The sequence below is a fragment of the Macaca fascicularis genome, chromosome 16 (assembly GCF_037993035.2).
Source record: "Macaca fascicularis isolate 582-1 chromosome 16, T2T-MFA8v1.1".
NCBI classification, from domain to species: Eukaryota; Metazoa; Chordata; class Mammalia; order Primates; family Cercopithecidae; genus Macaca; species Macaca fascicularis.
In genome coordinates, this window is record NC_088390.1 from 44206523 (window position 1) to 44233549 (window position 27027).

General features: G+C 45.6%; 1 protein-coding gene across 1 annotated transcript; it reads right to left on the reverse strand.

The window, feature by feature from the left end:
- Positions 1 to 8933: 8933 nt before the first annotated feature.
- Positions 8934 to 26374, reverse strand: LOC101926309 (uncharacterized). Its single transcript, XM_045374749.3, has 8 exons — positions 26303 to 26374; positions 18726 to 18937; positions 18434 to 18564; positions 18128 to 18278; positions 17817 to 17904; positions 16971 to 17324; positions 10442 to 10556; positions 8934 to 9362 (listed from the first exon to the last, which is right to left on the reverse strand). Exons 2-6 carry the CDS (start codon positions 18733 to 18735, stop codon positions 17312 to 17314), a joined length of 393 nt encoding a protein of 130 aa, XP_045230684.2. The 5' UTR covers positions 18736 to 18937; positions 26303 to 26374; the 3' UTR covers positions 8934 to 9362; positions 10442 to 10556; positions 16971 to 17311.
- Positions 26375 to 27027: the final 653 nt, after the last annotated feature.

Here is a 27027-nt window from a genome sequence, read left to right on the forward strand (position 1 = left end):
CGAGTATGGCTGTCTCTTCAAAATACTGATTTTCTTTCTTTTGGATATATACCACTAGGGGTTGCTGGATTTTACATTGCTCCTTTCTCTCCTGGATCTCATATAATAAATAAAATAATAAATATTCCAAAAAGGAAAAGGAAAAGGACATCAGGTAAAAACAGAGGAAATCTGAATTAAAATCTGAATTAAAGTATGGGCTTTAATTAATAATAATTTATTGGAGCTGGGTGTAGTGGCTCACACCTGTAATCCCAACACTTTGAGAGGCTGAGGTAGAAGAATTACTTGAGTCCAGGAGTTCAAGATCAGCCTGGGCAACATAAAGAGACCCCCATCTCTTAGCCAGGTGTGGTGGCGTGTGCCTGTGGTCCTAGTTACTCGGGAGGCTGAGGTAGGAAGATCACTTGAGCCCAGGCGGTCAAGGCTGCAGTGAAACAGGATTGCACCACTGCACTTCAGCCTGGGTAACAGAGTAATAATAATAATGTATCGTGGTTCATTAATAATGACAAATATATCACACTAATATAAAATATTAAGTAAGGGAAATTGAGAGGGGTTATATGGAAACTTTCCAGTTCCTATCTTCACAATTTTTCTTTAAATCTAAAACTATCCTAAAATGAGATGCTTATTTTGAAATGATAATGAAAGTCTTGGGTAAAATTTCTAAGGAGCAGTTAAAGCTGTATTTCGAGGGAAATTTATAAACTTAAAATGCATGTGTGTTATAGTCATTAATGCTGTTCCCCAAACATACCCGGCTCTTTGCCTTCTGGCACATGATAGGCCTGCACTTCTTGGTCTCTTTCAGTTACATGAGTTGTGAGTTGAAGTGATGTGTGTCACTTCTAGGAGGACAGATTTAATGATCGGTACAAGACCATCCAGCACTCTCTTTCTCTCTGCCATGGCCATCATCACCATTTCAGATAGTGGCTGCTCCATTAGCTGAGGTCCTAGCATGGACATGACAAAGAGCACAGCCCCCGGCCGACCTATGATGGGCCAGCAACATGAAGGAGAGGCTCCATGGAGCAGAGCTCACCTTGCAAGGTTATATGCATAAAACATAAACTTGGTTTTTTAAGTCACATGATTGTTGGAACTCTTATAATAGCAGCCTGGGTTCTTACCATCCTAATTAACACAGGAATAGATAAAGAAACCAATAAAACAGGTCAGAGAACCCAAGAACAGATTCCTATCTATATATAAGATCATAGCATATGTTAGAGGTGTCGCCACTAATCGTTAGAGAAAAGAAAGACTATTTAATAACAGAGCTGTGACGTGTCATTAACAAAAGTAAAATATAGATGTTTTAGTGACCTAAACATGAAAAACAGTTAGAAGAAATTATAGGAAAATATTTTTCATGACCCAGGATAGAGAATGATTTCTCAAACAAGAAAGACACAGTAAGAACATCCTATTAAAAAAAAAAAAAAAAAAGATTACTTAACTTTGATAAAATTAAATCTTGTCTCAGGCAAAATATGCCCTGTGCAAGATTAAAAGGTGAACAATTTACTGGGAGATATTTGCAACATGTAATGTATCTATCAGAATATATAAAGAATTTCTATAATCTGTAAGAAAAAGACAACCCAACAGAAAAGTGAGAAACACACGAACAGACAATTCATACAAAGGAATATTCAAATAGCCACTAAAGCCATGAAAAGAAAAGTGAGATATTATTTTTAGCCACCAGATTGGGAAAAATTAAGAGGTCTAACAATACAAACGGTTGCCAGATGCAGGGGTTCATACCTGTAATCCCAGCACTTTGGGAGGCCGAGATGGGAGGATTGTTTGACCCAGGTGGTCAAGGCTGCAGTGAACTATGATTGATTGCACCATTGTACGCCAGGCTGGGCAACAGAGCAAGACCCTGTCTCTAAAGAATAAATAAATAAAATAAAGTGTTGATGAGGGTATGAAGAAAATGATAGCATTATTACAAATAAGCAGAATCTAATAACATTTAAAAATGTATATCCTTGCCATGATCATGCCACTGCATTCCTGCCTGTGCAACAGAGTGAGACCCTGTCTCTAAAAAAAAGAAAAAAAGAAAAAAGAAAGAAAGAAAGTACATCCTCTATGAGCTATTCAGAAAATCCCATTTCTAAATATATTCCCTGGAGAAATTCTGTCATATGCATATGCAGGATGTATATTGCGTCATTGTTTGCAACTGGCCAAATATTGAAAACAATCCAAATGACCATTTATAGGGGAATGAATTAATAACATATGATATGTTTATATGATGGGAAATTATACAACAGTTTAAGAGGAATTAACTAGATCTACACATATCCACATGCATAGTTTTAAGCTATATAATGTTGGGCAGATAGAAAAAAGATTCAGAATAATATCAAAATCTTATCATTCACATACCTTTTAAAATGTAAAAACAGCATGCATTATTTGTGGATACATATGAATGGATGGAAACATTTTTAAAATATAAGGATTTACCTCAAACTCATAATAATGGTTCCCTCTTGGAGAAAGGGTATAGAACCAGGGATGGCTGTTAGAAGGGACTTTAGCTATATCTGTAATGTGTAATTTCCTTAAAAAGAAAAAAAAAAAAACCAGCAAGCATAGGTGACAAAAAATATTAACTTTGTTAAATGTATCAGTCAAGGTCCAGTCAGGAGACAGAAACCGCATGGAAAAAAAAGTAATATAAAAAGCAATTAACTGAAAAAATTAACTAATAAAAGGTGGTTACCAACCAAGAGGGGGAAAGGTACCTTTAAAGAAGGGTAGCAGACATGGGGGGCAGTCACTACCTCTAGGGCTCCAGAAGCACACCCAAGGAACCATGGCACTTGGGAGAAACCCCCAACCCATGCCTGCGAGTCAGACCTTAGAGAGGGTGGGGCTGTGGATCATGTGGAGAGGTTCACCAAGGTGCTTCAAGCCAAAGCTGGGCCACAGCTGATGGGCCATGGCTGACAAGCAGAAAGCCAACCACAGGGGGGGTGCCAGTGTAAATTGCCAGAGGGTAAGCACCACTGGGTCTCCCATACGCTGCTGGCAGCTGTGTCCCGGGAGCAGGAATTGAACTCAAGAACCAGGAAGAGAAGCCCATTCTTCTGCTGTGCCTCATGATGTTCCTCTAGCGCCCTCTATCCACAAAACCAGTGTATGTAGAGGAGAAGTGTTTACAGGGTCCAGCTGCAGTAACATGAAGCAGGCAAATAATGGCAGGTTTGGTGCCAGGAGGCAATACACTGATTACTGGCACATTAATGACAAATGGTAAGAATATAGGTGTTGCTTGTATTATTCTTTATTTCTTTAGAGCTCAAGACTCTCAAAATAAAATGTTAAATGATTACAAGTTAAAGAATATTTTTTAAAAATATTCTTACTGGTTAAAAAGTTAACCAGTAATGGAACAAAAACTTCTTCCAGGCTGGGCATGGTGGCTCACACCTGTAATCCCAACACTTTAAGAGGCCAAGGCAGGCAGATCACTTGAGGTCTGGAGTTCAAGGCCAGCCCAGCCAACATGGTGAAACCTTGTCTCTACTGAAAATACAAAAATTAACCAAGCGTTGTGGCACACTCCTGTAGTACCAGCTACTTGGGTGGCTGAGGCAGGATAATCGCTTGAACCTGGGAGGCAGAGGTTGCAGTGAGCCGAGATCGTGCCACTACACTCCTGCCTGGATGACAGAGCAAGAATCCGTCTCAAAAACAAAAGAAAACAAAACAAAAAACTTCTTCCAAAACACTAGGGAAGAAAGGTAAAAGGGACAGCAAAGATTAGAAGATCTTAGAATCTTTGAAAGCAAGATTAAAAGTCAACCAGGAGGTAAAACTAAGGGTCATTTGTTTCTGTCTCTGTCTATCAATAAGGCAAAAACAGTTAAATACAGAAAAAGATGTAAATGGAGAAAAACCTACATATTAAAAAAACAAAGACTTAAAGATTGAGTCAAAAAACTAAAGTCAAATCGTGTGCTGTTTATAAGAGACACCCCTAAAACAGCGACAGAGAAAATTTAACCTAGTAGGATGAATCTCCCCATGATAAGTCTATCCTTTTTGGTACCCTTTATTTCTTTCCTTCTCCACCTATCAAAACCCTTCTAATAGGTAGATGTATTTGTACATGCCTGGAATCTCTCTTGAAGAATAAGCAAGAAGCTGATAACATTGGTTACTCCAGGGAGGTGAACCGGGTGACTGACTGGAGGATAGAGGTGCGAGGGAGATTTCACCTTTTGAATTGTGAATTATGTACATATATTACTTTTTTTTTTTTTTAAAGAACAAGTCAAACAAACTAAAAATGAAACCGAACTGTATGATCCTTAAGTGAAAGTCATCCCCTTTCCTCAAAAAATTAAAAATAGAATTAACATGTGCTGCAGCAATTCTGCTTCTGAGTATATACTCAAAAGAATGGAAAGCAGAGTCTTGAAAAGATATTTGTGGCAGGGCACAGTAGCTCATGCCGGTAATCCCAGCACTTTGGGAGGCCGAGGCAGGCAGACAACTTGAGGCCAGGAGTTAGAGACCAGCCTGGCCAACATGGTGAAACTCCATCTCTACTCAAAACACAAAAGTTAGCCAGGCATGGTGGTGAGCACCTGTAGTCCCAGCTGCTCAGGAGGCTGAGGCAGGAGAATTACTTGAATCTGGGAGGCAGAGGTTGCAGTGAATTGAGATTACGCCACTGCACTCCAGCCTAGATGACAGAACAAGGCTCCACCTTGAAAAAAAAAAAAAAAAAAAGAAAAGATATTTGTACACCCATGTTCATGGTGGCATTAGTCATAATAGCTAAAACGTGGTAGCAATGCAGGCATCTATCAAAAGACGAGCGGATAAGCAAAATGTGGTACGTGCATATGATGGAATAGTATTCAGCCCAAAAAAGGACGGAAATCCTGACACGTGCTACAACATGGATGAGCCTTGAGGACATTATGCTAGTGAAGTAAGTCTGTCCCAAAAGGACAAATACTGTATGATTCCATCTATATGAGGTACTTAGAGTAGTCAAATTCATAGACAGAAAGTAGAATGAGTTGGCCGGGCGCGGTGGCTCAAGCCTGTAATCCCAGCACTTTGGGAGGCCGAGGTGGGTGGATCACGAGGTCAGGAGATCGAGACCATCCTGGCTAACCCAGTGAAACCCCGTCTCTACTAAAAAAATACAAAAAAAAAAAAAACCTAGCCGGGCGAGGTGGCAGGCGCCTGTAGTCCCAGCTGCTCGGGAGGCTGAGGCAGGAGAATGGCGTGAACCCGGGAGGCGGAGCTTGCAGTGAGCTGAGATCCAAAAAAAAAAAAAAAAAGAATGAGTTGCCAGGGCCTGCGAGGAGGGTGGGGAATGGGGAGTTGTTTAATGGGTACAAAGTTGCAGTTTGGGAAGATGAAAAGAGTTCTGTGGATGGATGATGATGATGGTTTTACCTAATATGAATTTACTCAGTACCACTGAATTATACGCTTAAAAATGGTTAAGAAGGTAAATTTTATGTTATGTGTAATTTTGCCACAACAAAAAAATTGACAAAGAGGCCAGGTGCAGTGGCTCACACCTATAATCCCAGCACTTTGGGAGGCCGAGGCAGGCAGATCACCTGAGGTCAGGAGTTTGAGATCAGCCTGGCCAACATAATGAAACCCCATCTCTACTAAAAATACAAAAATTAGCCAGGCATGGTGGCGGGTCCCTGTAATCCCAGCTACTTGGGAGATTGAGGCAGGAGAATCACTTGAACCTGGGAGGCGGAGGTTGCAGTGAGCCGGTGCACTCCAGCCTGGGTGACAGAGTGAGGCTCCGTCTCAAAGCAAAAAAAAAAAAGGAAAAGAAAGAGGCACAGCTGCTCCCTTCCAAGAGGCCCCCTTCCCACACATCTCCCTCTTCTCTGACCTTGTGTTGCTGTTAGGAAAGTTCAGCCCATCTCTAGGCATGTTAGTTTCCTGGCAAAACCACAGACTCAGATCCTTGAGGACAGGCCTCTTTTATTTATTTATTTTTAACAAACAAACAACGACAACAACAACAACAAAAACTACACCTCCATACTCCTGGATGGCAAAGTATTTAATGAATGTTTGATGTTGGCATATTTAGCTTCCTAGGCTAAATCTACCCTTGGCGAGCATACTTTCTGGGGCTCTGGAAATAGGAACACTGCCAACTTGACCACTGTGATGTGGTGGAAAGAGCTCAGGCTTTGAGCTGACTGGGATTGAAATGCCAGCTCAGCCACTGTGGCTTCAGGCAAATAAGTGCACCACCCCGGCCTCAGTTTTCTTCACCAAAAAATGGGATAAGAATGTGTGCTTAAATACAATGTGGTTCTTCAGAAGGATGGGTTTGGTGAAAAATATACATAATGCAGACCATTCTTATCTGTTTTCTACATGGAGAGAGCTGTGGATCAAGCACTTATTCCTCTCCTGACTGTGCCTTTTCCTATCTCTATGTCAGGAGGCAGAGAGAAATCTGCTGAGGGAACAGAATACTTTTTTGTTTATTTTTCCTTTTTTTAACTTTTGTCTTTTGAGATCATTGTAAACTCACATGCAGTTGTAAGAAGTAATACAGAGAAATTCCATATACCCTTCATCCAGTTTCCCCCAGTGGTAACATCTTGCATAGCTATAGTACAATGGCACAGCCAGAGATTGACAGGGGTACAACCCATTGACCTTATTCAGGTTTCACCAGTTTTACATTCACATGGGTTTGTGTGTGTGTGTGTGTGTGTGTTGAGTTCTATGCAGTTTTATCCCACGTGCAGATGTGTAGATCCTCAGGCTATCCTTTTATAGCCACAGGTCTTAGTTCTGTTTAAGGGCTCCTGTTTCAGAAGGATATTTATCCTACATGCATCACTGAGGTTTCCTTCAAAGACTCCCATCTTCACAGCTCCACTACTGCCTTTATCTTTCTTTTTCTTCCACATCTTAAAGGTTCCTTAGAGAGTAGGAACAGGCCAGGAGTGGTGACTCATGCCTGTAATCCCAGGATGTTGGGAGGCCCGGGTGGGAGGATCACTTGAGCCCAGGAGTTTAAAACCAGCCTGGGCACCTTTCCCATGACTTAGGGGAAAAAAGAGAGAGAGAGAGAGAGAGAGAGAGAGAGAGTTGGAACAAGTAATGGGTGCATCAGATAATCCCCTACTCATCTTCATTAAAATGTGTCCTACGTCCCCTGGAGCCCCCTAGACTTGAGAAGGGCCCCTATTCCAGCAGAGGCCTTTGGGGGACAGGTCACTCACGTGTCTTCAGACATGCACTACACCTGCCCCTCCCATTTCACCATGACCCGGTGGCAGTGAAGAGAAGCCATCATTCCTATTAACTTATTTGAGGTCCAGTAGGCTCCTGAGAGCTGGATTTACCACCTGATTCATGTGGTAAGATCCTGCGTTCCAGCCTGGGCCAGTGTGGGCTCAAAGCGTTCCCACTTTGGTGAGCTCCAAACCTCCTGAATTACCTTTCTTTCCCTTTGTGGATGTCTTCCTTGGAGCTGCAAATTCCAGTTCTGGGTCGTTTCATCCTTATAAGGCAATACAGTCCTTGGGTGTTTGGGGGTGTGCCAAAGGAGCAGCTGGCAAGGTCAGGGACCCAGAACTCTCAACATGTTCCCATCAGTTGGACTTGTGCTCATTGAAAAGTGAAAAGTGGATCCCATCAAAGGTGCCCCTTTCTTTGTTCCCTGGGATCCACTTTTCAGATATGTGCTTTGTGGCCTCAATGATACTGGTGATCTAATCTCTCTGGGCCTCAGTCTTCCCATCTGTGAAATTGAACCAACAGGCCCTCCCAGGGCTCTCATTGATGCTTCAGTGAGATAACGGCTGCAGCAGGCTCAGAGCCTTGGTGGCAAGTGCTCAGTGAAAAGAGCTGTCAGATGCCACCCTATTTGTCATGCTTCTCCTCACTCCCCAGTCACTGGCCGTACATGTCACTCCACGGGGGCTGGATATGCCATCCTCATCCTTCCATATCTTTCTCTAGATTAACTGTCCTAAGAATTGGGTCTCATCTTGAGGGTGGGAGGAGAAACCAAAACAGGTGATGTGTAATTAGGGACTTAACATGACTCAACTATACGCTGGCTGCATCCCCTGTTTCCCAGGCCATTTAAGCCACTTCCAATTATACAAGATTAACTTGCTTGCTAGGACTCCCAGAGAAACCTGAGGTCCCGGGCTCTGTCTCTCTCTCTCTCTCTCTCTCTGTCTCTATCTCTCTCTCTGTCTCTGTCTCTCTCTCTCTGTCTCTTTCTCTCTGTCTCTGTCTCTGTCTCTCTCTCTCTCTCTTCCTCCCTCTCTCTCTTTTTCACGGCCCAGGACAGAATAACTCAGAGCTTCCCTTGGGAGGGTGCACAGGACACACAGCGAGAGGCAGAGCTCAGATCTTGCTTCTTTTCTTCCTTGGCCTCTCACACCCCCAGCCCTGCTGCCAACCCATGAAATCCTGCACCCCGGGGCGTCCCTGGGGGGGCAGTGGCCCATCTCTCTTTACAGGGAGGCAGGATTGGCAGGATTTGGCTAATAAGAACCAGCTGTGTTGTTGGTGGGTTTTACTCTGCCCCTCCCCTGCCCTTGCTCTGATAGCTGTGAGAAACTGATGACAACCTGTTTGACCTCTAACCTCCGAACTTGACCCGCTGCTAATACCTCCAGCTGCTGATTGCCGGCCGAGCCCTTTGTCTCAGGCTGTTTGGGAGCCAAGACAGACAAATGATTTCTATTTGTCCTCTGGTGCCGCGGATGGAGCTGATCGATAGGAACCGCGAATGATGTCAAGGATTTGTCACCATGGCTTATGAATGACAAAAACGCTCCTCGACCCCCCCTCTACCTTTTCCCCCTCCCCAAAGAAACACCTTTTGGGGGAAAAAAGAGTGAAAGCCAGAGAAGGCATATCGATTTTTTTTTTTTTTTTTTGCTTTCTTAAATAGCAGCTCGAGCCACAAAAGAGAGAAAGACAACACTTTTCTGTGCTAAAATGCAGCAAAAAGCTTCCCAGAGAACGAGACTAGTGATTAGATCAGCTATTGCATTTAAGTACCACAGCCCGCCTCACAGCACAACCGCTCAATTTCATCTGCTGAAGGCTGTACCATTTCTCCCCCATTTCTGATCATTCCAGACACAAGGGAGGCTCCCAGCAAGAAGGCACTTTGCTCTCTTCTCACTTCTTCATCTGCCTTCAGCTTGGTGACCATCTCTGTCCCTTTTTCTCCTTCAATCTTCTTCCTTTTTCCTGGTTGAGAATGGGTTGGACATCCTGGTATGTGAGTCTGAACTGGTTTCCAGCCTTTAGCTAGAGCTTATCACAGCCTTTGAATTTGGATGCTTATTTGGAAAAGAAAAGACAGAAGGTGAGGACATGATCTCAATGGCAGGGGACACACAGTTTGGGAAAGCCCCTATTGGTCTCCCATGCAGGGGTGGGGGCAAGTTTCAGAGGGAGGCTGGGGAGGCAGCCCATCCCTCTGGAAAGCTGGGAAGCCCCAAAGCAGGGAGGGCAGCAGGGCGCCCCCTCCTCCCACTTCAACATCTGACACCTTCAGTGAGAGCCTCTCTGTGCTGGCACGGGACCACAGGGCGAGTGAGATCTGTCTGCTTGTCCTTGAGAAGCTCACCCTCTAGGACAGGCGAGCAAACCGTGGCAGGGCAGCCAGATGGATGCATGCTGGGGCAGAGGAGAGAAGGGAGTGGGGAAACCTGGAGTGGCAACAAGGGTTGGTTGGGGGGGCCTTGGGATCACTAGAGGAGGGGACACTCTTGTTGAGCTTGGACAAATAAGCAGCAGTAGAAAGAGGGCCACTGCGTTCCAGGCTGTAGAGACCAAGGACCTCATCCAGCCTGTGGTGTGGTCTCTTTAGGCTATGCCTTATTGGAGGCCCCAGAGTGAGCAGCCATTGCACGAACGACTCAGAGACTCCATTTTCTCATCTGTGAAATGGACACGGCAATGGCATCCACCTCATGGGGTTGCCAAGAGTATTACACGGGATAATCCATGCAAAGTGTTGATACTGTCTTGTCATACATGTGGCTGTTCTTGTTTTTATTCTTTTTAGCCATTAATATTCGAAGACTTGCTTCCAATCTGGAGATTCCTCAGTCAGGCTGACTAAATGAGGGTGGAGAGAGATAGCTCCTACTTCCCACACACCCTAAGTAGAACCACAACCTGGGTGTAGTGGGGAAGCCAAATAAATGGGGCTCTGGCAGGATGAGGCCTCTGACCAAAGTCACAGCACGGCTCTGGAGAAGACCAGAATGACCTCTCTCCTCAAGCACAGGCCCTGGGCATAGACAGCAGAGAATGCCTGCTCCCAGATGGGGCTTAGACTGAGTAGCTACAAGGATACAAGGCTATGTAGGACTCAGTACTGATTGCTTGGACTATTGCAGTAGCCACCTACCTGGTCTTGGGTCTCTCCCATCCACTGTCTATACCACCATCAGGTTGACTGTCCCACCTCAGATCTGATCATGACACTTCTCTGTTTGGATCCCTCCAGTGGCTTCTCATTTTCTCTAGGATAAAGCAAAAACATCTTATACCAGCATTCAAGGCCACCCCGTAGTCACCTGTTTTGCATCATGCTAACCACACAAATCATACATCCTGTGTGGCTCTACTACCTGACCTTTGCTCAAGCTAGTTTCTCTATATGAAATGCCCTCTTCGCCTCCATTTTAGTAGGAATTCTCCTTTCTTTCTCCATTTCTTCCCACAGCACACTGTTCTTCCGTTCTAGTACTTACAGCCCTTGATCAGAATGATTCTGTTCACTTCTGTCTCCTGTCTTGATTGAGGGCTCTGAAGGCCAGGAACAACACTGTGCAGAGGCCATCACACCAGATAACTGTGTACTGAATGGAATATTTGGAAAGTGCTTGAATCTTAGAGAAAACTTAGGAAGTGGTGAGGGGTGGTGGCATGGGAGTGGGAGGTGCTGGGCTTTAACAAAAGACAATGGTAGACAAAGTAGTTTTCAGATTGATCAAAATGTGAAGTGATTAAAGTCGGGGGTTTGCCATCAGTGACTCACAAATAGCTGCTCAATTAAAATGTTTGCCAGGTCTGGTGGCTCATGCCACTCAACACTTTTTTGGGAGGCTGAGATGGGAGGATTGTTTGAGCCCAGGAGTTCAAGACCAGCCTGGGCAACATAGTGAGACTCCATCTCTACAAAAAAATTTAAAAATTAGCCAGGCTTAGTGGTGCATGCCTGTGGTCCCAGCAACTCAGGAGGCTGAGGTGCAAGGATGGTTTGAGCCTGAGAGGTCAAGGCTGCTGTGAGCTGAGATCATGCCATTGCACTCCAGCCTGAGTGACAGGGCAAGACTCTGTCTCAAAAAAAAATTTTTTTTAAACACTGAAAATACAACATACTTATTACGGAAAATTCAAGCAATATGGAAAAGTAGGTCAGATTAAGTGGCTCATGCCTGTAATCTAGCACTTTGAGAGGCCGAGGCCAGAGGATCACTTGAGGCCAGGAGTTCAAGACCAGCCTGGACAACATAGTGAGACCCTGGTCACTAGAAAAAATAAAATAAAAATTAGTTGGGTGTAATGGCATGCACCTGCAGTCCTAGCCACTTGGAAGGCTGAGGTTGGAGGATCACTTGAGTTCTGAGTTTGAGGCTACAGTGAGCTATAATTGGTCATGCCACTGTACTCAAGCCTGGTCAACAGAGTAAGACCCTGTCTCAAAAGGAAAGAAAAGAAAAGAAAAGAAAAGTAAAGAAAGAAAGAAAGAGAGAGAGAAAGAAGAAAGAATTTTAAAAGTTTAAAAATGAAAAAAGTATAAAAAGGTAGTAAAAATTCTCTTAAAATCATCTTGTATTGATTAGAACTATTTCTTCTAGCCATGGCAGAAAACAGCTCAAACTAGCTTACGTGTAAGGGGATTATTGGCTCTTGGGACAGAGGAGCGTGGTCAGGCTCAAATGATGCCCTCTGGACCTGCTCTCTCTTTCACACTGTCTCACTCTCACTCTCTGGCATCCCTTGGCTCTCCTCCATGCTGGCTTTATAGGCAGGCTTCCGCTTTGTGATTCCAGGGCAGCTACATCTATTCCAAATCTCTCATCTCTAAGCTTAGGGTCCAGCAGGGAAGAAAGACTGTCTATGACAGATTGTCTTTTCTGTAGAAGGTCACATGATATCTCCATCTCACATGCTCTTCTGCAATGTGACCTTGCAACTTCCCCATCAAGAGGTGAGGTCTAATTCCCCTCCTCTTGGATCTGAGCTGGTGAGCTGGCTTTAGTGACTCATTTGCAACCAAGAGAATGTGGCAAAGTGGTGCTGACATGGTTTCTGAGGCTAAGTCAGAAGCCTCGCCGTTTTTGCTTTGGCCTCTTAAAATACCCTCCAGAGTCTTCCCTCTTAAAGACGCTGCCCCTGGGAACAAGATGCCAAGCTGTCAGAAGTCCAAGCTACATGCAGCCCACGTGTAGGTGCTCCAGTAGACAGCTCCAAGTAAGCCCAGCCTTCCAGTGACTCCAGGTCTGAAGAGCTCTCCAGCTGATTCCTGGTCAAGTCATCTGTAGCTGGAAGTTGCAACTTCCCAGCTGAGGCCCTGGATATCATGGGGCAGAGATAAAGCATTCCAGTTGTGCCTTCTCCAAATTCCTGACAACAGAATTGGTTATAAAATGGTTGTTGTTTTACACCATGTACATTTTAGAGAGCTTTGCTATGCAACACAGTCTTTCTCAGGATCTCTAGAATAATCCATGCTGATGTCCCCTGGTCAATCCCCTTAGCCCATCCAAGGGCACAGTCAGTCATCCTAATCCCAGGGCAAGTCAGCTCCATCAGAAGGAGAACTGGGGCCACTGGGCATGCCCAGATGGTCACTGGGCACTGGTTACCCACAGAAGGTACAAACCACAGAATCCACTTCCTACCACAATTTAGCACAAATGAAGCACACTCTCCATGATCTTTTGTAACCTTTTTAAAATTCAATGGATTATGGGGCTCTGTTGATGTCAATGGATACATACATCTTTTTTTTTTCGAGACAGGGTCTTGCTCTGTTGCCTATGCTGGAGTGTAGTGGTGCAATCATAGCTCACTACAGCCTCAAATTCCTGGGCTCAAATGATCCTCCCACCTTAGCCTCCTGAGGAGCTGGGACTCCAGGCATGTACCACCACACCTGGCTAATTTTTCCATTTTTATTTTTTGCAGATACAGGATCTCACTATATTGCCCAAGCTGGTCTTGAACTCCTGGCCTCAAATGATCCTCCTGCTTCAGCTTCCCAAAGCTCTAGGATTGGCCGGGCGCGGTGGCTCACGCCTGTAATCCCAGCACTTTGGGAGGCCGAGGCGGGCGGATCACAAGGTCAGGAGATCGAGACCACGGTGAAACCCCGTCTCTACTAAAAATACAAAAAATTAGCCGGGCGCGGTTGTGGGCGCCTGTAGTCCCAGCTACTCGGGAGGCTGAGGCAGGAGAATGGCGTGAACCCGGGAGGCGGAGCTTGCAGTGAGCCGAGATCGCGCGCCACTGCACTCCAGCCTGGGCTGGGCGACAGAGCGAGACTCCGTCTCAAAAAAAAAAAAAAAAAAAAAAAAAAAAAAAAAAAAAGCTCTAGGATTACAGGTGTGAGCCACCATGCCCCAGGCATCATTTTTAATAGTTGCATATTATTTCATTATATGAATGAAGTATAATTGATTTAACCAGCTCTCTATTTATGGATCATTAACTCGTTTCCATTTTTTTGCTATTATAAATAGTACTGAGATAAACACCATTGCATATATACCCTTGGGCACATCTTTCAGTGTTTCCTTAGGATAAATTCCAAGAAGGTGAATTGTAGATTCTAAGGTTATACACATTTTCCAGGCTTGCCAAGGTTTCTAAATTGCCTTCCAGAAATGTTTTTCTTTCCTTAATTCCTTTCCTTTCCCTTCTTTCTTTTCCTTCCTTCTTTCCTTCCTTCCTTTTCTTCCTTCCTTCCTCCTTTTTCTTTCTCTCTTTCTTCTTTTCTTTCTTCCTTCCTCCTTTCTTCTTTCTTCTTCTTTCTTCTTTCTTGCTTTTTCTCTTTCTTTTTCTTTCTTTTTTTCTTCCTCCCTTCCTCCGTTTCTTCCTTCCTTCCTTTCTTCCTTCCTTCCTTCCTTTCTTCCTCCCTCCCCTCCTCTCTCTTTTTCTTTCTTTATGAGACAGGGTCTCACTCTGTTGCCCAGGCTGGAGTACAGTGGTGCAATTATGGCTCACCAAAGGCTCAGCCTCCTGGGCTAAAGTGATCCTCCCATCACAGCCTCCTGAGTAGCTGGAACTACAGGCGTGCACTACCATGCCTGGTTAATTTTTAAATGTTTTGTAGAGATGGGGTATCACTGTGTTGCCCAGGCTGGTCTCAAACTCCTGGGCTCAAATGATCCTCCCATCTCTGCCTCCTAAAATGTTGGGATTACAGGCATGAGTCACTGTGCCTGGCCCAGAAGTGTACTTTTTTACACTGCTGTTGTCCCACCAACAAAGCACAAGAGTGGCCATTTCTCCATATCCTCAGTAACATGAAATATTTGCCAATGGGAAAAGTGAACAAATGATTCCTCATTGATGCTTTAATTTGAATTTCTTTGATTACTAGTGAGGTCAGGTACCTTCTCATATCTATTTCTTCTTTTGTAATATTGCCTGTTCATGTCCTTTGACCATTTTTGTTGTTGTTGCAGTGTTCATGTATTTTATTATTAACTCATAAAAACTTTTTATATATTAGAATGTTAACTTTTGTTGCTCATATGTCTTAGAAACATTTGTTTGCCCTATAAGTTTGTATGGGGCAGGCACTCTTTTTTTTTTTTTTTTTTTTTTTTGAGATGAAGTTTTGCTGTGTCACCCAGGCTGGAGTGTAGTGGCGCGATCTCGCCTCACTGCAACCTCTACCTCCTGGGTTCAAGCGATTCTCCTGCCTCAGCCACCTGAGTAGCTAGGACTACAGGCGTGCGCCACCGCACCCAGCTAATTTTTGTATTTTTAGTAGAGAGAGTGTTTCACCATGTTGCCCAGGCTGGTCTCGAACTCCTGACCTCATGATCCACCCGCCTTGGCCTCCCAAAGTGCTGGGAATACAGGTGTAAGCCACCGTGCGCAGCCCAGCACTCTTAAACTAATAAGCCAAGCCCCCAAATAAGACAGAATCTAAGCCTTCAAAAGTAGTTGACACCTGGCAAGAGACTTAAACCATTCTTGTCAGAGGGCATCAGCAGCCACCTAGAGAAGAAGAGAAGAATCCAGGGTGGGGGAACTGGAAAGGCCAACAGAATTGACCATCCTGAGAGGAGGCTCCAATACCTACACCAAAGGAGGCAGATGTCTCAGGAAGCCAAATGCCAAAGTAGCAGACAAAAGTCAGAACTGGGGAGGAGTGAGGCAGAAGAAACCAGGAGGCCAGGGACTCTGCCATTGTCCAAGACAGCCCCAGGCTCCATCCCAGTGCAAGGCCGCTCTCTCTGGTTGGCTCCTGCTCTAGAGGCCCTGTGGGAGCAGGGGCACCCTTGGGAGCAGTGCTAGAGGTAGGAGGCCCTTAGGGTCCCCCAAGCTTGGAGAGGCATTGCTAAGCAGCCAGAAGGGTATAAAGGTGATTTAGCCCTGGGATCATGGAGGGAGTCAGGCCATTACCAAGGAAACAATGGGACTGAGTGTTCAGTCTGAAGGGCAAGGCAAGGATCCTGTAGCCGACATTCTGCCCAAATTCTCCTTGGTGCTGAGTATGTTAGCTGTAATGGCTCTCAGCTCCCCCCATCTCTGGAGAATTGCACTGGCTGAATGGGAGCTGCCTACCCTGAAAGGTTACACATTCCTGAGAAGCCCATAACCAATGACTGATTGACACGAGGGGAGGAGAGGGTGCAAAAGGCTGGCCCCTTGCCTCAAGGAGGGACCAACTCTCTGGCTCAGCTGATGCTCCAGAGCGCCCTGTGATACCAGGTTGAATCTGGCTGAGGCTGTATCCTTGCTCATCTCTCCCCTTGCCTAATTCTGCTTCTTTCATACCCTTTCTCCTGAGACCACACCCCTGATGAATCACATGTGCCCTAATCCTTGTCTCAGACTCTGCTTCTAGGGACCCTGTCCTATGACGGAGCCCAAGCTGCAAGTTCAGGAGCAGGATGGGATGAGATGAAAGGAGAGGGGCAGAAAGGGTGATTCGGAACCAGAGCTGGGCTATTTGAATGGGGACTGGGGCTCTCCTTGTTGGGGTGGGAGGGATATTGTAGATTGCCCAGCACTCACTGCCCCATCTACTAAAAACTGAAGCCCAAATTCCCTTTGGGAAACTACTCCTTCTCCATTCCCTAGGTGATCTGGTGGGATTATACCAACCACAGCTCCAGGGATGGGCTCTGGGTTTACTCAATCTTTGTGTCCTCCACCCTCTCCACCAGTCATACTGAGTGCTCCAGAGCATATAAACCAATCACAGCCAGTGAAATGCTGAGACTTCTGGGAAGGGAAATTCCCTCTTTTCCACTGGATTAGGCGAATATGTATCTTAGTGTGGCATAGCTATTTTTGCCAGCCACAAAGCTGAAGAATAGAGATAAACACAAGCAACTGAGCTGAGAGATGGATTCTGGTGATGTCATTTGGGCCTTGTATCAAACTTTACCCGAAGCCAGACCTACCCCTGAACTATCCCATTATGAGAATCAATAAACTCTCCCTGTTTTCTGAAGCTGAGGAACGTTTTCTGTCACTTGCAACCAAGAGTCCTAAAAGACATGTATGGTGTGCATTGAATGGTTCATGCAGGGGTCTAAAGGAACCCAGCAAGCCCATGCAAGTTAAAGCCAGGAGGGTGACCCCTAATCTGTCTTTCTTCACTCCTATTCCAGGCAACCTGCTCCCTCCCCAGGGCCATGTTGATTGGGGAAAATTGGCCAGAGTGAGGCCAGGTCAGGACAAACCCAGCACTGTTGTCATCATTCAGCATCCGTGGCCAATTCCTTCCACAGTGGCCTTCAGATTCTTTCTGCAGAACTGCCTCCCCCAGGCAGTTCATTGCTTCTTCTCCCCTCTCTGGAATGGAGCAAAGGAAGTCTATTGTAGGCGAGGAAGAACAAGGCTGTTTCCAATGCCACATCAATTAGGTGGTGAGGGAGCTTTCTTTGTTGAGTGTTTTCTCTTCAGACTAGGAGGCAGGAAGGTAAGTGGGTATGGGAGAAAGACCATGTGCTTTGGAGCTGGATAAACTTGGGCTCTGGTCCTGGCACTTCCAGCTGTGTGGCCTATTTGATGTCTCTGTGCTTCAGGTTATCCATCTGTAAAGCATGGAGAAGCATGTCACCCTTAGAGGAGCTCTAGAGCACAGAGCTGATGACGCAGCTGACTAGGTCCAGGCCAGGCCTCACTGAGGTGTATTGTCAAGGGCCAGGAGAGGGGATGCAGATCCCTAGACCTGAGAGAGGCAAGGATAAGTTCAGTTCCTGGGATTCGCAGTGGGAATGCCTGGAATTTGGCCAAGAGACAAGACAAACTGGGGCCCAGTGCACCCTCTCCCCAAGCCAGTGCAGGGTCTGGGGCTCATGGCACCTGCAGCAGGAGTTAAATGGCACCCTCTGGGGATAGGAACATGGTCCAGGCAAGCTAGGCACTACTTTTTACCCTCCTTCTTAACCAAACCAGTCTCCCAGTCACCTCTGATCCCAGCAAAAATAGTATCAAGTCAGAAGGAAGAAGGCCCCAGGGCTGGAGGCAGGGCAAAGTCCTCCCTCCAGCCCACACCTAGAGGGAGAGGCCAAAGTGACCAGGACCTCAGCTGGAAGAAGGGGCCCAGTACAGCCTCCCCGAGTAGTTTCTGCTGCCCTGGGTGGAGTAGGTGGATGTTTTCAAGCAGATCTCCTGAAAAACATAAGAGAAGGCCCTCAAAGGACAGTCCCAAGGGAGCTCCAGGGGGAGGATGTGGAGGAAGCAGGAAACTAGTGTTTACTGAGCATCTAGTAAGCACCAGGCCTGGAGCTTTAAGTCCACAATCTTAACTAATGCTCATGGCTAGCTGGGGAATAAAAATTATTCCTCTTTTGCATATGGGGAAACTGAGTCCCTTTGCCCTGAAGTATCTTGCCTGAGACCAGCTGAGGGGTGCCAAGGCCAGGATCCCAGCATCGGTAGGTTAGGCTCCCAGGAGCTCCTGCTTTCCCAAGTGGCACAGCGGCACTTCCATGGTGGCCTCTGGAGGAAGCACTGCCCTTCCTGGAGGAACCCCCTGCAGCCTTCTGAAAGCCAAGGCCTGATGTGACATCTGGAATTGGCCTGGAGCCAACCAGACTGAACCCAAGAGACAGCGCTGGCTCAGCTGCTGCAGGAGAGGAAGAGGGGCGGATCCACAGGAAGTCGGGAAATGCCCCCAACCCTGGCAACCCCCTCTCACCTTCAGCACCAACCCCCCTACCCCTTGGAGAACTGGGCCTTGTGAGGGACTGGGTAGGGGAGCTGGCCTGTGAGGAGATAGAGGTGTGCCTCCTTCCAGGGACCACTTCGTAGGGATCTCCCTCTGAATTCCTGAGTCAGTCAGGTTGAATGGAAAGAAAGCACAGAGCATGGAGTCACACAGATCTGGGTTGACCCTCAGTCCCACCATTTCCCATCTGTGTCCACAGGCCCATCACACAAACCTCTCTGGGCCTCAGATTCTTCAGATGAAAAATGGGAATGATGCCTACCTCCTGGCATCCTTGTGAGGATTGAATGAGGAGAAGCACGTGGAGATGCTGAGCGCCCTGCCTGGAACAGAGCGGACACTCAATACCTGTTAGTTCTTCATGGAACCAGGCATGGTGGCTCATTTCTCAGTGCTTTGGGAGGCCAAAGCAGGTGGATCGCTTGAAGCCAGGAGTTTGAGAACAGCCTGGGCAACATAGCAAGACCTCTGTCTCTACAAAAAAAAGAAAAAAAAAGTTTTAATTAGCCAGCTATGGTGATACATGATTGTAGTCCCAGCTACTCGGGAGGCTGAGGCAGGAGGATTGCTTGAGCCCAGGAATTAGAGGCTGCAGTGAACTGTGATTGCACCACTGTACTTCAGCCTGGGTGACATGTGAGACCTGGTTTAAAAAATAAATAAATAAATAAATGTTAGTTCTCACTCTCCATTTGAAATTCTCATGACCATGAAATCTCATCTAGCCCATTTATATGACTAAATTATAAATAATGTCTAACATTTATTGAATACATACTATGTGCTAGACATTGCTCTGAATGTTTTAATCTGTTACTTCATTTAATCCTCAAACAGTCCCATGAGGCAAATGATTATCCCTATTTGACAGATGAGGAAACCGAGACACAGATGTTAAAGCAACTTGCCCAAAGTCACACAGCTAATGAGTGGCAGAGTCAGGATTTGAATTCAGCTTAGCTTGGCTCTGAATCCTGGACAGAGAGCATGCCCCCTTTTGCCTTCCCTTTCTCCAGTCCCTTCCCATGCCCACTGTATGCTCCTAAGCCCCTTCCATGAGTAAGTGCCATGCTGGGGGGCAGAGGGAACTAAATGAGATACTCAAGGAGCTCGTGGGCCAGGGCAGGAGATAAAAGGCACAGAAACACAAGGTAAGAAGGGGGTAAATGTCACAAAAGGAAAACTGAGTTGCAAGTTGAGAAAAGGAGGGATCAATGTCAGAGACCAACATGGTGCAGGGTGGGCATCCCAGGCAAAGGCAATCTTTTTTTTTCCCCCTGAGATGGAGTTTCACTCTTGTTGCCTAGGCTGCAGTGTAATGGCATTGATGGGGGTCTGCACTAAGGTGGAGACCATGGATGAGATACTCCATAGCTCTCTCCCTGGGGGAGCAGTGGCTAAGAAAGGTCATTTGTATCTGGACAGCAGCTGGTGTCTCCTAGCTCAGCCTAGTCCCACTGGTCAGCTCAGTCTTGGTCACCTGTTCCCACCACCCAGTGATGTGGGCGGTAAGTATCATTAACCCAAGCCATGGACTCACCCTCCCTTCCAACACATCTGGCCGGATAGATGCCCCTCCTCTACTTCCGCCCCCCACTTAAGGGTAGGAAGAAATGGCTTTCAGACCAGCTAAGCCTTTTCCCCCACTGCAGAAAGGTCACAGAAACACACCTGCCACCGTCATTTTATTAATACTGCCCACTAGAACCACGTACATGTACCTCAGCCATGTGGCGTCACAGAAGTAGCATTGGACTAGGAGCTGGGAGGTTTAGGTATGGATCCCAACATGGCTGCCCATGAGCTCTGTGGCCCTCAGCAATCTATTTATGCTTTCTGAGCCTCGATTTTCCCATCTGTGACATGGGGATAAGGTGCCTCCCTTCCAGGATTGCTTTGTGGACTGAAAGGGTGTACGTGAACATCTTCTGCAAACCTTTGGAGTGCCATTTAAATGTTGAATTTTGTGTATACTCATTCATCCCACCAATCTTTGTTGGGCTCTGACTATAGGTGCCAGAGTGTGAATACACCTTTGTACTACCACATTCACGGTCCATTCCAGCCTTGCTGCCTTCCTGTCATGAGGAAGAACTTTGCGTGAAACACAAGCTATCTTCACATCCTGTCTACGACAAATAGGAAAATGGCTTAAATTAAAGGAGGAAAGATTTGATCAGGACTAACTTCCCAACGCAGGAGGCTAGTCGGTTCCTGGAAATCTTCCCAGAAGAAGAGAATCAATTAAGTATTTTGCCCAGAGTAGACACCAAATCAATTGTTGAGTGGAATTGACTCTGTCATATCATTTGCCAGGAGACAAGAGAGTTGATCCAATGACTTAGGACCCACTTTTCCATCTGACTTATATATGCCATATGCCATATATACAAACTTGCATGTTTGGTGCAGGGGAAAGAGGCTTAGGCTGACACTTAGCAGAACTGCCTCAAACCAGCTGTGTGACCTTGTAAAGATCTCATGCCCTCTTTGAGTCTCTATTGTCTCTCCTGAGTGCCAACCAGAATAAGAAATATATCTAACCTCCTAGGATAGTGATAGTGTCTGCCCTTGACATTCCACAAGTGTTTGCTAAATGAATGAATGAATGGTGAGTGAATGAATGAATGAATGAATGGCACTCAGGAACATACATGATTCATGAAAGTGCCTCTTTCTTCTCTGAGCCTGAATGGGCCCACCTGGCAGATGTGGGCATTTGGTTGCCTGTTTCCAGGTTCCCTGTCAGTTCAGGCTTCTATGATCTGCCTCTGTGCTGGAGGAGAGCAGCTGGGGGATTTGGGATCTGCATCTTCACGCCCAGCAGCTCAGGCTGCCCTCCCGTTTCAGGGCATGGACAGCAGGTATGTGCTTCTGTTCCCACGGGGCCGCCTGGCTTAGCCCGAGGCTCCCTTTGCTGGGAGAGTAGCCTGGGCTGCAGCCCTGCACTGACCTGCTCTTAACCTCCAGGAAAGTTACACAAATTCCTCCACGCTCCACTGAGAGCTGGGTTGCACAAGGTGGGGGCAGGAACAATGCTTCCCCTTGTGCCCTCAGCCTATTCCACATTAGCACACATGGAGGAGGAACACAGGAGGCAAGCTGGTGGGGGCACCTAGCTCCGGTTTCAACCATGCCTGGAAATTGGATATTCCTCCCTGGCCAGAGCTCTCTGGGCCATGAAGTGGGGCTGGAGCTCAGGTCTCAGGAGAAACCCACCCTTTCCTCCCTGTGGTTTTCCCTCTGAGACCAGTCCTGTGCCTCAGTCACAGAGCAGATCTGTGCAACTCCTTAGCATTGCATATCCCTTTGGTAAATACATCCCAGTTCTGAGATGTACTGCATGAAGATGGTAGGAAGGAAAGGGTCTACCCTGGGAACCAGGAAACCTATGTCTGGTTCTGCTGTGGCCAAGTAAGATACCAAGAATGGGACTAGCCAGGGACTGAAAATGCAGGATGTGGAGCCAGGCCACCTTGGACCAGGTATCTACTACTTTGACGCTCCATTTCCTCATCTACTGTGATGGCACCTACCTACCTGGTTTTGTTATGGGGAATAAATGAGTTCTTATGCACAACATGCTTGCTTAGAGCAGAGTTCAACAAATGCCAGCTGTATGGTTTGCTCTCCACACAGGTTTCATGGGAATTAAAGGCATGTGCAGTCTTTCCTCAACTTTCAAGGGAAAAGCAAATTGTTCAAATTGTCTAAAACAGAATAGAACTACTTAAAGTACATGAAACTAGCTGTCAAAATTGTGAACCATAATCACAGTTTTGATTGCTTTCTGACAGTGTAAAAATTGCAAATTTTTCATCAGGCAAGAAAAGAAAAACAAATAATAACTACAGTCAACACCATCCCCCCTCCCATTTGTGTTCCACATGCCCATCTGAATTAGTTTGCTCATGTTGACACATGCACAGCTTTGTATCATTTGAGACACACGTTTCTTATTCTTCCTCAGTCATTTAGTATTTAGGCTATAGTTGTAGAGTGGTTGGTTTCTTTCCAGGCAACCGCCATTGTTTGAACATAATGTCAAAACAAAAGTCTCTCTTCTTCTCCCTGACAACTTGTCACAGCTATGCCTCTGGACAGCTTCTGCCCCGTGCCCCTCTCTGTCAGTGACCTCTCTTCTGCCCCATGACCCCCTCTCCTCTTCCTTGATTCAGAATTTCCTGGAAGAGAACAAACAGGAATCATCCAGGTCCCAGAGAAAGAAAAATAATAATGAGTCGGAGTGTGAGAAGTTTCAGGACCATGGACAACAGCACACATGCCCTCACCTTGTTTCCCCAACCCCCAAACATTTCGTTTATGTTATGACAATACCTCTCGGAGACTTGTTTTCCTTTTCTGTAAAAAGGACAGGGTGAGTGCTGGGCATGGCGGCTCACACTTGTAACCCCAGCACTTTGGGAGGCCGAGATGGGTGGATCACTTGAGGTCAGGAGTTCGAGACCAGCCTGGCCAACATGGTGAAACCCCATCTCTACTAAAAAAAAGAAAAAAAAAAAATACAGAAAAAGGGGGAATGGGGGGAGGTAACTGGGAGGGTTGGAGGTGGACAAGGTCATCTGTAAGACTTCCTACAGCTCTGTGACCCACAGGCTTGCCCACATTGTGTCTTCAGAAAGAATCAAAAGTGGGAGAAGCATGTGAGTTGTGTTTTAAGGGCCAGGCCTGGAAGTTGCAGCACATCACTTCTGCTCCCATTCCATTGGTGAGGACTTTGTCATGTGGCCACCTCAAGCCACAGAGGGACTGGAAATTTTATTTATTTATTTATTTTTGACTTTTATTTTAGGTTCAGGGGTACTTGTGCAGGTTTGTTATCTAGGTAAATTGCATGTCATGTGAGTTTGGTGTACAGATTATTTCATTGCCCAGGTAATAAGCATAGTACCCGATGGAGAGTTTTTCAGTCCTCTCCCTCCTCCCAACCTCCACCCTCCAGCAGGCCCCGGTGTCTGTTGTTCCCTTCTTTGTGTTCATGTCTATGCAATGTTTATCTCCCTCTTACAAGTGAGAACATGCAGTATTTGGTTTTCTGCTCCTGCGTTAGTTCATTTAGGATAATGGCCTCCAGCTCCATTCATGTTGCTGCAAAGTACATGATCTCTTTCTTTTTATGACAGAGTAGTACTCCATGGTGTATACGTACCAGGCTGGAGTGCAGTGGTGTGATCTCGGCTCATGGCAACCTCTGCCTCCCGGGCTCAAGCAATTCTCCTGCCTCAGCCTCCTGAGTAGCTGGAATTACAGGCACCCGCCACCACAACCAGCTAATTTTTCTGTATTTTTAGTATAGAAGGATTTTGCCATGTTGGTCAGGCTGGTCTCAAACTCCTGACCTCAAGTGATCTGTCCACCTCAGCCTCCAAAGTGCTGGGATTACAGGTGTGAGTCACCACGCCCGGTCTATATTTTCTATCCAGTCTACTGTTGATGGTTGTTTAGGTTGATTCCATGTCTTTGCTATTGTGAATAGTGTTGGAATAAGCATATATGGGCATGTGTACTTATGATAAAATGATTTATTTTCCTTTGGGTGTATACTTAATAATGGGATTGCTGGGTTGAATGGTAATTCCGTTTTAACTTCTTTGAGAAATCGCTAAACTGCTTTCCACAATGGGTGAACTAAATTTGCATTCCTACCAGCTGTGTATAAGTGTTTCCTTTCCTCCACAAACTTGCCAGCATCTCTTACTTTTTGACTTTTAATAATAGCCATTCTGGCTGGTGTGAGATGGTATCTCATTGTGGTTTAGATCTGCATTTCTCTAATGATTAGTGACATTGAGCATTTTTTTGTATGCTTGTTGGCGATGTGTATGTCTTCTTTTGAAAAGTGTCTGTTCCTGTCTGGGGCTGGGAAATCTAGTCCCTAGCTGGGCAGCCACGTTCTGGGCTATGACTTCACTACTTTGGTTCAGCAAGTCCACCACAAACATTATCCTCCATTTAATGGATGAGGTAGAGATGTGGAAGTGGGAAATTTTGCTCAGGGAAAGAGAATTTATTGAGTCAGACACCATGCTTAGCATTTTCCTGTACACTTAAAACACGCTGGGGTCTCATCACCCAGATGCCCAATCTAATCCAGTTACTTCCCAGCCTTTGCTTGTGCTGTGTCCTCTGCCTGGAATGTCTTTGTCTTTGGATGAGTTGGTCCCACCCTTTCCTCAAGCTCAAGAACTACCTCCTTGATCATAGAATTTTAGAGCCAGAAAGAGCCTCAAAAACATTTAGGTCAGTCGGGTGCAGTGACTCGTGCTTGTAATCCACTGTGGGAGGCAGAGGCAGGAGGAATGCTTAAGGCCAGGAGTTCAAGGCCAGCCTGGGCAACACAGCAAGACCCTGTCTCTATAAAACAAACAAAAAAACACATTTAGGTCAATGATTCATTTTATAAGTGAAGAAACTGAGGCCCGAGAGGGAAAAATACTTGCCCAAGGCCACATAGTACAGTATCTATATATTAATAGCTGCATGGCCCATAGCTAGAGTTCAGGACTCCAGGTCCAGTGCTCCTTTCAGCCCTAAGAAACCACTGCCTGCCCCACAGGTCTCTGCTTTGCCTTTGTGCCTCTTGCTCTCTGACTTTGGACATATCTCTCAGCCCCTCGAACCTCCAGATACTTAAGCTATGAAATAAAGAGCTTGAATCAGATTATCCCTAGGGGTCCATCAGAACATAGACCCAGTTCCTTCCTAGACTTTCACATCTTGGCCCCTGTCAACGATGCTGAGACATCACCCAGAAAAAATGGTGCAGACTCACCTTGTCCACTTCCTCCTGTGGGCAAATTCACAGCTGAATCAACAAAAGACCTCCTTTTTTCTCACCCACCCGGGAAGCAGGCATGGGGCTGAGCACCTTACACGCTGTATCTCGTTTCATCACAAAAATCTCTCTGGAAAGTGGGTATTATTATCCCCCGTTTTTTAAGAAGAAGAAACTGAGGCTGTAAAAGGTTAATGACTCTTTGGAACAAACAGATTAGCCTTGATCCTGGGATCCCCAAAGTAGGAAGGTAGGACAAGCGGGGGAGGATGCAGGGAGACTCGGCTTGATGCAATAAAGAACTTCCTACCAGAACTTCCTCCAGAGAGATAGGCTGTCTTGGAAAGGGGTGATTTCCTGGTCACTGGAAGTGTGCACACACTGGGTGAAAGATCAAAGGATTTTAGCACCAAGGTAGAGGCAAGGGCAAGGGAGTGGACTAGATCAGTGATTCCCAAAGTTTCTTTCAGGTGCTACATTGACCAGCATTCAATAAGATTGCTTACAGGGAAAAAAAGTTACTCCTTAAATTATTTCTCAAGCTTTCTGATTTTGACTAGGAGAAGGTCTTGGTTGGAGGCTGGTGCAGCTTGCATACCTCTTTACCACTTGTTAGTTCTTTTTCTAACAATAGACATTCAGCCTCAGGCTCAGAGCTCAGAAGCAGGTGGCAGGACTCAGCCAGGAAGGAATAACACTGAGCGTTTTTTTCTTTCTTTTTTTTTTTCTTTTTTTTTTCTTTTTTTGTCAGAGCAGAAGAACTTGAAACATTGGGTGTTGTATTTTTAAATTTTTATGGTTACCTTCTTTCATGGCAAATTATTCTGCTTTCCCCATTACCACCGTGATATGAAGTTTCATTTGAACATGAATACAGTATATTTTAAGAGAATGAACAGACAAGCCACAGACTGGGAGAAAGTACTTGCAAAACACTTATCTGATAAAGGGCTTGTTTCCAAAATGTACAACGAACTCTTAAAACTCAACAATAAGAAACAAACAACCCAACTAAAAAGTGGGCAAAAGATTTGAACAGTTACCTCTTCAGAGAAGATATCCAGATGGCAAATAAGCGTATGAAAAGATGCTTGACACCCCATGTCATTAAGGAACTGCAAATTGAAACAACAATGAGATGGCGCACACACCTATCAGAATGTCTAAAACCCCAAATACCAACAACACTAAATGCTGGCGAGGATGGAGAGCAACAACTCTTGCTCATTGCTAGTGGGAATGTGGAATGGTATGGCCACTTTGGAATACAGTTTGGTAGCTTCTTACAAAGGGAAACATAATCTCGCCATATGATCTAGTAATTGCACTCCTAGGTATTTACTCAACTCAGTTGAAACCTTACGTCCTCACAAAAAAACTGCACACAAATGTTTATAGCAGCTTTATTCATAATTGCCAAAACTTGGAGCCAGCCAAGATGTCCTTCAATAGGCGAATGGATAAACAAACTGTTGTAAATCCAAACAATGGAATATTTTTTGGTGTTAAAAAGAAAGGAGCTACCAAGCTATGAGAGGACATGTAGGATAGGGTAGAGAGGACATGGTAGGCAAACTAAGATGATATTGTTAAGTGAAATAAGCTAGTCTAAAAGACCACATGCTATATTCCAATTATATGGCATTTTGCAAAAAGCAAAACTGTCGAGATAGTAAAAAGATCAGTAGTGGCTAGGGGTTTGGAGGGGTGGGGAGAGGGATGAACAGCGGATTTTTAAGGCAGTGAAACTATTCTATGTGATATTATA

Excerpts from the sequence above, each read along its gene's own strand:
- LOC101926309 (XM_045374749.3), bottom strand. Across the intron at positions 18,279-18,433 it reads TAGGGGGGTTGGTGCTGAAG|AAGGCTGCAGGGGGTTCCTC; the intron begins GTGAGAGGGGGT and ends CTTGGCTTTCAG. Across the intron at positions 17,905-18,127 it reads CACCCCTCAGCTGGTCTCAG|GAGATCTGCTTGAAAACATC; the intron begins GCAAGATACTTC and ends TATGTTTTTCAG.